General features: G+C 42.4%; 1 protein-coding gene across 4 annotated transcripts in view; it reads left to right on the forward strand.

Annotated features, from left to right (window-relative positions):
* The window catches only part of LOC116180612 (sex peptide receptor-like), a 561,029-nt gene extending 549,227 nt beyond the window's left edge, over window positions 1-11,802 (forward strand). For all 4 annotated transcript variants that reach the window (XM_031500693.1, XM_031500692.1, XM_031500695.1 and 1 more), the window contains 3 exons: window positions 5,645-6,152; window positions 6,201-6,398; window positions 10,541-11,802. In XM_031500693.1, the coding sequence (XP_031356553.1) occupies window positions 5,712-6,152; window positions 6,201-6,398; window positions 10,541-11,140 (1,239 nt within the window). In that variant the 5' untranslated portion in view covers window positions 5,645-5,711 and the 3' untranslated portion in view covers window positions 11,141-11,802. The remainder of the gene's footprint in view (window positions 1-5,644; window positions 6,153-6,200; window positions 6,399-10,540) is intronic.
* The last annotated feature ends 16 nt before the right edge of the window (window positions 11,803-11,818 follow it).

The raw sequence follows: 11,818 nt of genomic DNA on the forward strand, positions 1-11,818 counted from the left end.
TTGTTTTTGTTGTGACGAAAGGTGAGAAGCTGTAACGCTTATGATCCGACAACGTCTCATACATTCTGTTGTCCTGATAAAGATTACTCTTTCCAAAGTTGAATGAATCTGTATCACTTGTGCGCACATATATGCCGTTCCTCTGATAACTATTTCCCGTATTTAGCAGGATCACAGAAATGCAGGAAACTGTAAATTTGTGGTCAGAACTCTTTTGCATTTTGAGTTCCTGGTATAAATGGTGAAGTACCGCTTTGAGGAATAATGTAACGCCAGGGGGCCTAGGGGGTATGGAATACCCCCAGCATACGAAGAGTATATTTATGTATAAGAATGATCTCATGGTGATGATTGTGGGAAAAAGGCCATCGAATTTTCCTTTTACTGGGGGGTATTATATAAACATTGTAGCAGGATCACAGGAATGCAGGAAGATATAAAATTTGCTTTAGACGCCTTCCCAAGTATACAAATATTTCTTTTCATAATCTTCATCAGTATTTACATATTAGGACTACATACATTTTTATATATTTTTGTGCTTTCTGATCTCCTGTTAGCATTATTTGAAATTGTTGTATCAGTGTAACAGAAACCCTAACGTTTACACTTAAAACACCCTTTAACGTATTCTACTCTGCTGCTAACAGACTAATCTCAAATTGTTGTATTAGGAACCCAGAAACGGAAAACCTGTAGGCTGTATAGTCTAATGTGAATCGTGATTACAAAAACCCGGTAATCTGTATAATTTGTCACCAGACAACCTCTTTTTTTTTTCAAATTAGTATCAGTATCACAGAATTTGTACTTTGAAATCATACACAAATGTTGGTCCATCAGGATTACAGAAACGGCAGTTGTCATTAGATACTTTCTCACCAATTATGATCTCCTGATACGTATTTCTCAAAACCCTTGTGTTGGCACGTCAGGACACCTTCTGGCGCATGGAGATTTCATAGTACAATCTTCTCTAATCCAAATCAGAACCACAGAAATACAGGACGTTATAAATCTTGTGATCAGGTAATGTCTCATTTGATCTCCTGATATAAATTTTTCGTATCAGGTTTGTTGTTCCGGGATGTATTAGGAGAGCATAATATGAGAAGGGGTTCTCTGTCATTCCTGTGTTCCTGAACGGCTAGTTATACACATTCAATGCTCTTCTCGCGCATTCTGACTTTCAAAATAATTTTCAAATTATCGTATCAGGCTCACAGAATTGCGAAAAGTTATAAAGTCAGACCCTTTGATATATGCTTCCCTCATCAGAAACTAAAGGTATGTATCAAAAAATATCTCACGTATTATCTTTGGCCCTTTGAAAAATAACGTTCTGATCTCCTGGTACAAATTTGTCTTATCAAAGTAAGAAAGATGTGTCCAGCCAACTTCTCAAACATTCTAGTGTACTGATAAATATTGCAGGTGCAGAATTTTTGTACCAGGATCACAGAAAGGCAGGAAGCTGTAAAATTTTTATTCGGATAACTTCTCACGCATTTTGATCTGTTCATATAAACGTTCCTTATCAGAACTGCTGTACCGGCATCACAGACATCCAGGTTGATTCTAGTTTCCTGAGCCAAACCTCTCGTTGCGAAGTTGTTTTTGTTGTGACGAAAGGTGAGAAGCTGTAAGTAACGCTTATGATCCGACAACGTCTCATACATTCGTTGTCCTGATAAAGATTACTCTTTCCAAAGTTGAATGAATCTGTATCACTTGTGCTCACATATATGCTGTCCTCTGATAACTATTTCTCTTATTTACCAGGATCACAGAAATACAGGAAACTGTAAACTTGGGGTCAGAACTCTTTTGCATTTTGAGTTCCTGGTATAAATGCTTAAGTACCGCTTTGAGGAATAATGTAACGCCAGGGGGCCTGGGGGGTATGGAATACCCCCAGCATACGAAGAGTATGTTTATGTATAAGAATGATCTCATGGTGATGATTGTGGGAAAAAGGCCATCGAATTTTCCTTTTACTGGGGGGTATTATATAAGCATTGTAGCAGGATCACAGGAATGCAGGAAGATATAAAATTTGTTTTAGACGCCTTCCCAAGTATACAGATATTTCTTTTCATAATCTTTATCAGTATTTACATATTAGGACTACATACATTTCTATATATTTTTGTGCATTCTGATCTCCTGTTAGCATTATTTGAAATTGTTGTATCAGTGTAACAGAAACCCTAACGTTTACACTTAAAACACCCTTTAACGTATTCTACTCTGCTGCTAACAGACTAATCTCAAATTGTTGTATTAGGAACACAGAAACGGAAAACCTGTAGGCTGTATAGTCTAATGTGAATCGTGATTACAAAAACCCGGTAATCTGTATAATTTGTCACCAGACAACCTCTTTTTTTTTCAAATTAGTATCAGTATCACAGAATTTGTACTTTGAAATCATACACAAATGTTGGTCCATCAGGATTACAGAAACGGCAGTTGTCATTAGATACTTTCTCACCAATTATGATCTCCTGATACGTATTTCTCAAAACCCTTGTGTTGGCACGTCAGGACACCTTCTGGCGCATGGAGATTTCATAGTACAATCTTCTCTAATCCAAATCAGAACCACAGAAATACAGGACGTTATAAATCTTGTGATCAGGTAATGTCTCATTTGATCTCCTGATATAAATTTTTCGTATCAGGTTTGTTGTTCCGGGATGTATTAGAAGAGCATAATATGAGAAGGGGTTCTCTGTCATTCCTGTGTTCCTGATACGGCTAGTTATACACATGCAATGCTCTTCTCGCGCATTCTGCCTTTCAAAATAATTTTCAAATTATCGTATCAGGGTCACAAAATTGCGAAAAGTTATAAAGTCAGACCCTTTGATATATGCTTCCCTTATCAGAAACTAAAGGTATGTATCAAAAAATATCTCACGTATTATCTTTGGCCCTTTGAAAAATAACGTTCTGATCTCCTGGTACAAATTTGTCTTATCAAAGTACGAAAGATGTGTCCAGCCAACTTCTCAAACATTCTAGTGTACTGATAAATATTGCAGGTGCAGAATTTTTGTACCAGGATCACAGAAAGGCAGGAAGCTGTAAAATTTTTATTCGGATAACTTCTCGCGTATTTTGATCTGTTCATATAAACGTTCCTTATCAGAACTGCTGTACCGGGATCGCAGACATTCAGGTTGATTCTAGTTTCCTGAGCCAAACCTCTCGTTGCGAAGTTGTTTTTGTTGTGACGAAAGGTGAGAAGCTGTAACGCTTATGATCCGACAACGTCTCATACATTCTGTTGTCCTGATAAAGATTACTCTTTCCAAAGTTGAATGAATCTGTATCACTTGTGCGCACATATATGCCGTTCCTCTGATAACTATTTCCCGTATTTAGCAGGATCACAGAAATGCAGGAAACTGTAAATTTGTGGTCAGAACTCTTTTGCATTTTGAGTTCCTGGTATAAATGGTGAAGTACCGCTTTGAGGAATAATGTAACGCCAGGGGGCCTAGGGGGTATGGAATACCCCCAGCATACGAAGAGTATATTTATGTATAAGAATGATCTCATGGTGATGATTGTGGGAAAAAGGCCATCGAATTTTCCTTTTACTGGGGGGTATTATATAAACATTGTAGCAGGATCACAGGAATGCAGGAAGATATAAAATTTGCTTTAGACGCCTTCCCAAGTATACAAATATTTCTTTTCATAATCTTCATCAGTATTTACATATTAGGACTACATACATTTTTATATATTTTTGTGCTTTCTGATCTCCTGTTAGCATTATTTGAAATTGTTGTATCAGTGTAACAGAAACCCTAACGTTTACACTTAAAACACCCTTTAACGTATTCTACTCTGCTGCTAACAGACTAATCTCAAATTGTTGTATTAGGAACACAGAAACGGAAAACCTGTAGGCTGTATAGTCTAATGTGAATCGTGATTACAAAAACCCGGTAATCTGTATAATTTGTCACCAGACAACCTCTTTTTTTTTCAAATTAGTATCAGTATCACAGAATTTGTACTTTGAAATCATACACAAATGTTGGTCCATCAGGATTACAGAAACGGCAGTTGTCATTAGATACTTTCTCACCAATTATGATCTCCTGATACGTATTTCTCAAAACCCTTGTGTTGGCACGTCCGGACACCTTCTGGCGCATGGAGATTTCATAGTACAATCTTCTCTAATCCAAATCAGAACCACAGAAATACAGGACGTTATAAATCTTGTGATCAGGTAATGTCTCATTTGATCTCCTGATATAAATTTTTCGTATCAGGTTTGTTGTTCCGGGATGTATTAGGAGAGCATAATATGAGAAGGGGTTCTCTGTCATTCCTGTGTTCCTGATACGGCTAGTTATACACATGCAATGCTCTTCTCGCGCATTCTGCCTTTCAAAATAATTTTCAAATTATCGTATCAGGGTCACAAAATTGCGAAAAGTTATAAAGTCAGACCCTTTGATATATGTTTCCTTTATCAGAAACTAAAATTTATGTACAAAAAATATCTCAAATCAGAAAATAACGTATCAAGATTACAGAAACGCAGAAGGCTGTGAAACTTATGATCAAACAATGTCTCGTTCTGATCTCCTGGTTTAAATTTGTCTTATTAAAGTGAGAAAAACTGAGAAACATGTGACCATCCGACTTCTCAAACATTCTCGTGGTGTACTGATAAATATTGCGGGTTTAGAATTTTTATACCAGGGGCACGGAAGGCAGGAAGCTGTAAAATTTTTATTCGGATAACTTCACACGCATTCTGATCTATTCATATAAACGTTCCTTATCAGAACTGCTGTACCGGGATCGCAGACATTCAGGTTGATTCTAGTTTTCTGTGCCAAATCTCTCGTTGCGAAGTTGTTTTTGTGACGAAACGTGGAAACCTGTACAGAACCCCATACGTTCTGTTATCCTAATAAAGATTACTCTTTCCAGAGTTGATGAATCTCTAAAACTTGTGCTCACATATATGCCGTTCCTCTGATAACATTTCCCTTATTTACCAGGATCACAGAAATGCAGGAAACTGTAAATTTGTGGTCAGAAGTCTCATTTTGGGTTCCTGGTATAAATGCTTAAGTAAAGTAGAACATGCAAGGTATTATGCTACTTACTCTGAACTGAAACTGAAACGAAACTGAAACGAAACCGAAACGAAACCGAAACGAAACCGAAACGAAACCGAAACGAAACCGAAACGAAACCGAAACGAAACCGAAACGAAACCGAAACGAAACCGAAACGAAACCGAACGAAACCGAAACGAAACCGAAACGAAACCGAAACGAAACCGAAACGAAACCGAAACGAAACCGAAACGAAACCAAACGAAACCGAAACGAAAACCGAACGAAACGAAACCGAAACGAAAACGAAACCGAAACCGAAACGAAACCGAAACGAACCGAAACGAACCGAAACGAAACGAAACGAAACCGAAACGAAACCGAAACGAAACCGAAACGAAACCGAAACGAAACCGAAACGAAACCGAAACGAAACCGAAACGAAACCGAAACGAAACCGAAACGAAACTGAAACGAAACTGAAACGAAACTGAAACGCAACTGAAACGAAGGATTTCAATGCGCTAATGTTATTATTATTGTTTCAGCATCATTGAAAATAAACCAAGAAGACTGACGTAGAGCGTAATGCGGACGATACGGGCCTAAATCGCAATGGCACAGATAACGGACACAATGCAGGAATACTTTGCCTTACCCACCGCAATCTACACCCCCAACGCTTCCTACGGCGACGAGAACGCTACGAGCGCGCTCGACGCCCGCTCGACCGACCAAAACTTCTCCTGCGACGCGATAAGGGATTTCGTCAACGTCACCTGCGAGCTACCGATAAACTACGCGGTGCCGATGTACGGTTACGTTATGCCCTTTCTGTTGTTCGTAACGATCATAGCGAACACGCTTATCGTCGTCGTGCTGAGCAAGAGGCACATGCGGACGCCGACGAACGTCGTCCTGATGGCGATGGCACTCTGTGATATGTTTACGTTGCTGTTCCCCGCGCCGTGGCTGATTTACATGTACACGTTCGGCAACCACTACAAACCGCTTTGGCCCATCAGCGTTTGCTACGCTTGGACGGTGATGCACGAGGTGAGTTCGTTCGTGAAGTGTCGGGAGCGTACTAGCGTTTGTTCGCAGGTCATTCCGAACATGTTCCATACGGCGAGCATTTGGCTGACGCTGGCGTTGGCGGTTCAGCGATACATCTACGTCTGTCACGCGCCGTTGGCGCGAAAATTCTGCACGATGCCCAACGTTTATAAGTGCTTAGTTTACATACTCGTCTCGGCCGCACTGCACCAGGCGACGAGGCTGTTCGATCAGGAGTACTCAGAGGTGAGAAATAAAATTTACCTACGTAAGCAGTGGGCTCATCCCCAGACCCTACATTCTCCTCCAAAACCCGTCAGCTTTACCGCTCTTACTACAGTTTTCGGCAGCTCAGCGCCGGGTGGTGTGGAGGCTATAGAATAAGTAGGTATATCCTCCACCTTATATGAAAATAATTGAAAGGAACATTGCATTTTACCTAGAGTGGAATTTCCTGGGGGGTATTCTATTCCCCCGGGCCACCGGTGTTAGATCCTTCCCAAAACGCTCTGTCTCACCACTCTGAATACAGTCTTCGACAAGGCACCAGGGGGTCTATTGGGAATGGAATACCCCCCCCGATCCCAACATATACACAGATAATACGGTAGTTGAAAGATACATTGAATATATCCTGGAATGAATTTTCCAGGGGGTATTGACCTCCCCCGTGGTACACTTTTCCTCAAAACCGCCTGCCTCGCCGCTCTCATTACAGTTTTCGGTAAGACCACAGAACATGGCAAAACGAGTGTTTGGGAATACCCCCCCCCCCTCATTGTACACGAAAATCATTCGAGAATTAAAAGAAACATTGGAATTTTCTTACATCTCCCCAGACCCACCGGTGTGTCACTCATCCCCAAAACCGTCTGTCTCACCGCTGTCATTATAGTTTTCGGCAAGACGCTATCGAACTTAAAACCGGGTCGGAGGGGGGGGGGGCTAGGGGGTATGGAACACCCTCAGTATATCCGAAGAACATACGGTACCTAATTGAAAATTAAATCCTGGAATGGGTTTTCCTCGGTGGTATTCCAAATCTGCAGAACCCCCGGTCTTACCTTCTCTCCAAAAGCCCATTTTCAGCAAGACGCCATCAAACTCAGTACGGAGATCTGGGGGTTATTGAAATAACCCCCGATGTATAGGATCATAATCTGCTTAAAAGGGACATTTAAGCTTGCGTCCTAGTTTCGACATGACGCCATCGAACTTAACACCAGGGTAGGGGGGGGGGTATGCAATATCCCCCCAGTATATTCGAAGATCATAGGATAATTGGAAAAAAACATAGAATCGTTCCTGGAATGGATTTTCGTGGGAGGTATTATCCCCAGACCCCCCGGTGTTACATTTCCCCCAAAACTGTCAGCCTTACCGCCCTCGCTACAGTTTCCGGCAACTCAGCACCGGGGGGGTTTGGGGGTCTGGAATAAGTATAAGTATACATTGCATTTTACCTGGAGTGGAATTTACTGGGGGGTATTCCATACCCACGGGCAACCAGTGATAGATCCTTCCCACAACCCTCTATCTCACCACTCTGATTACAGTTTTTGGCAAGACACCATCAAACAACACCGGGGGTATCTAGGGGGTATAAAATACCTACCAGGAAAGTCCATTCCAGGAAAAACTTCATGTTCCTTTCAATTAGCGTGTGATCTTCATATATACTGGGGGTATTCTTTATCGAATGCCGGTTTGTAATACCGGTTATTTTGCGGGGAGGTATTCCATACCCCCCAGGCCCCCCGGTGTTACACTCTTCCCCAAAGCCGCCTGTCTCACCGCTGTCATTATAGTTTTCGGCAAGACGTAAATGAAAAAAACATACAATGGTTCCTGGAATCGATATAAAATACCCTCCGGTATATACGACTGTACGCTTATTGCACGGGACATTTAAGCTTTCCTGGAATAGAATTTCCTGGGGTTATTCCATCCCTCCGATATCCTACAGTGTTACATTCTCCCCCAAAGCGAACTGTCTCACCGCTCTTATTATAGTTTTCGACATGACGCCATGGAACTTAACACCAAGGGGGGGGGGGATCTAGGAGGCATGGAATGTCTCCCCAGTATATACGAAGATCACACGATAATTGAAAGGAACATGAAGTGTTTCCTGGAATGGATTTTCCTGGGGAGTATTCTTTATGGAATACCGGCATATAATACCGGCTGTTTTGCTGGGAGTATTCAGACCCCCCGGTGTTACACTATCACTAAAACCGCCTGTCTCACCGCTGTCATTATAGTTTTCGGCAAGACGTAATTTTAAAAAAATTAATTTTTCCTGGAATGGGTTTTCCTCGGTGGTATTCCATATCCAGATCCCCGGTGTTACCTTCTCTCCAAAGACTCGCCTCTCATTGCAGTTTTTAGCAAGACGCCATCATACTCAGTACTGTGGGGGGGGGGGCTGATTGTTATAAATTACCCCCCCTCCCCCCCGCGAAGATTATACGCTAATCGATAGGAACGTCACACGATGGCCTATTACTCACCGCTCTCATTCGCCACGACGCCATTGGGTATATACAAAGGGGAGGCTCTGTCTCACCACTCTGATTACGGTTTTCGGCAAGACGCCATCAAACTTAACACCCTCACCCTCCACTACTCATACCGGTACCAGACCCCCCGGTGCTAAAAACCGCTGGTTTTCGGCAAGACATCTTTCCTGGAAGGGGTGGACATTGCTGAACTCAGTACCGGGCTAAGATGGTGACGTCTACGGAATACCCTCTGCCTCACCGCTCTTAAGCCGCCATAGACCTTAACCCGCGACGGGGGGAGGGGGGCTATACAATGTCCTCCAGTAGCTCGAAGTTCATACGCTAATCGATAGAGACACATTACATTTTTCCTAGAATACATTTTTCTGGGAAGTGTTCCACGCTCCCCAGACCGCGCGGAAGGGGGGGGGGGGTATGTGGAGGTAAGTATTTCCTACCCCCCAAACCCCTCGGTTGCTACCCAAAACCGTCTTCCTTGCCGCTCTCATTGCAGTTTTCGGCAAAACGCTATCGAAAGTACAACCGGACTTTGTGGGAGCATGGTGTAACCCCCCCCCACCCTCCCCAGTGTACACAACAAGCTTTCGAGAATGAAAAAAACATTGGATCTTTCCTAACTACCCACAGTTGAGTTTTTCCTAGAATGAATTTTCCTCTGAAGTGTTCCACCCCCCCACCCCCACCCGCCGGCACTCCGGTGTTACCACTTCCGCATAACCGTCAGTCTCACGGCTGTCTTTATAGCAAGATTTGATCGAACGTAAGGTTAGGGAGGTATGGAAAAGAATGGATACCCCCCAATGTATACGAATATCGTACGTTAATTGAGAAGAACATTTAACCTTTCCTTGGGGGGGGGGGCATTGTTCAAGACGAATAATTTTAGTTCGGACTTCCCTCTAAAGATGTCAGCCCTGATTGCACAATACTAAGATACTGACATGCGAGAATACTCGAGCATGTGCAAACACGAAACCGCAGGGGGAGCAAATTAGCCAGAGAGAAGTCGAATACGTTTCTTATTGCAAATAGTTGGCTTTGTTTCGTTCGGAGAACAAATAAGGGCGGCTAATCGAAAATCTCAAGACGAACGGCGACCGCCTGATAAACTCAAATCCGGTTAACACGGCCGGAGACTTTCCCATTATTTTTCATCTTCCCCCCCCAACGCCTTTGATATCGTAATAACTTTTAAGCGACGTCCTTTTTAATGTCATCCCCCGATTACCAACTTTAATCGAAATTTATGATTAGGATGTTCGCGCGAAGAAAGAGAAACACATTACGCTCCTTTTACCTTTTCCGTTCCGTTGGCCGTAAAAAAAGTTTGCTTTGAGAGTTTTCTGGCTCGACGTCGCGTTATTCAAAGTGCGGGGTAATTACGAGGCCTTTGCCGATTATGTGGTAGGCGACGCGTAATTAACGCGATGAGTCCGGATTTGATGGGAGACGTCATAAGATTCCTCACCTCAAGATGTAGATTGGTTGCCTTTTAATTACGACATTGAAAGATCTACAAAACGTCTTCTTCAAAGCTGGTCAGTTTCGTTCACCCCAAAGGCAACGTTCAAAAGAACTCATTCTTGGTGAAACCCTTATGCAAAGCGTTGAACAAAATTTCAACTAATCTTCGCGGTAAATATCATTAATTAATTATTAATCCATTGGTCGTATAATTCCAAACTTATTCAACGGGGTAAGCTTGAATGCCGGTTAATCCAGCTCAGCTTTCATCCCTTGAGTAATTACGCACTTAGTGCGATTCGATTTAGATTTAACCGCGCTACTTAAAAGTTTAATTAAGTTTTGGTAATGCCTCGCGCTTTCCTTTGATTTTTACGCCACGTTTTTGTTTTGTTTAAGGTGGAGATCTACTGGAACGGAAGCTACGAGTACGTGTGCAGCACGAGGACGGCGGCGTGGGTGATGAACTACGTTACCGAGGACGTCTACTATTTATCCTACTTCCTTTTTCGGATCATTTTTGTCCACCTAGTGCCCTGCGTTGCGCTGGTGGTATTAAACTTCCTTCTGTTCTGCGCGCTGAGGCAGGCCCAGCAGCGGCGCGACCTGCTCCTCTCGAAAAAGAACCAAAAAAGTGAATGCAAAAAGCTGAGAGACTCGAACTGTACGACCCTCATGCTTATCGTTGTGGTCACCGTTTTCCTGTGCGTCGAGATACCGCTGGCGGTCGTGACGATCCTCCACGTCCTTTCCTCGATCGTGATAAAGGAGTTTCTCGACTACTACGTCGCGAACGTCTTGGTGCTGTTTACGAATTTTTTCATCATACTCAGCTACCCGATCAATTTCGCTATTTACTGCGGAATGTCGCGTCAATTTAGGGAGACGTTCAAGGAACTCTTTATACGCGGGTCGATTGGTAGCAATAGGAATGGAGGATCGTCGCGTTACTCGCTCGTTAATGGACCGAGGACGTGCACGAACGAGACTGTTTTGTAAGTTGCACGGTTATTGACACAAATGACAGTTGAGAACTTTGCGCAATTTACCCGTAAGACTAGCCCATCGGTAAACAGGTGAAATTACCTCTAGATACAGAGGAAACAACCTCCTCCCCCTCCCTCACTACGAGTTACCTAAACCTAGATTAATTTTCTCATTAAAAAAGAGGCGAATGCAGAAATTTACCCATGATCGAAGGCGATTCGTACTGCTCTAACCCCCAATGAATGTGATGTATACGAAAAAGGGTGTCTAACTTCATATGTGTCAATAATATTCCTCTAATCTAACATAGTGCAGTGTCTTGTAAATATAGAACTAACAAATTGTATGTTTTATATCATAAGTAAGATATGTGCTTTTAAGGAGGGGGCAAAGCATTTGTTATATACATGTTGGGGTGTACATAACTGTTTTAACTGTAAAGGATAAAAATGAGCAATCGTCGAACGTTTCTTGAAGGATCGAGCCCTACTTCGGAAACGTTCGGTGATGTCGTATATTTTTCTGGATGCATTTTCGTGTTATATGTTTCCCGCAATTGAATTTTTCTCCTAATAATTGTCGCGGGCGTAGAAGAAACCGTTGTAGCTTGACTCACACGCTCTGAGATGTGCTCTTGGTTTATTTTGAAATAATAAAGGAGAAATTTGGTTGGATTTCATACTTGCATAA

Source organism: Photinus pyralis, unplaced genomic scaffold, assembly GCF_008802855.1.
Source record: "Photinus pyralis isolate 1611_PpyrPB1 unplaced genomic scaffold, Ppyr1.3 Ppyr1.4_LG9, whole genome shotgun sequence".
NCBI lineage: Eukaryota > Metazoa > Arthropoda > Insecta > Coleoptera > Lampyridae > Photinus > Photinus pyralis.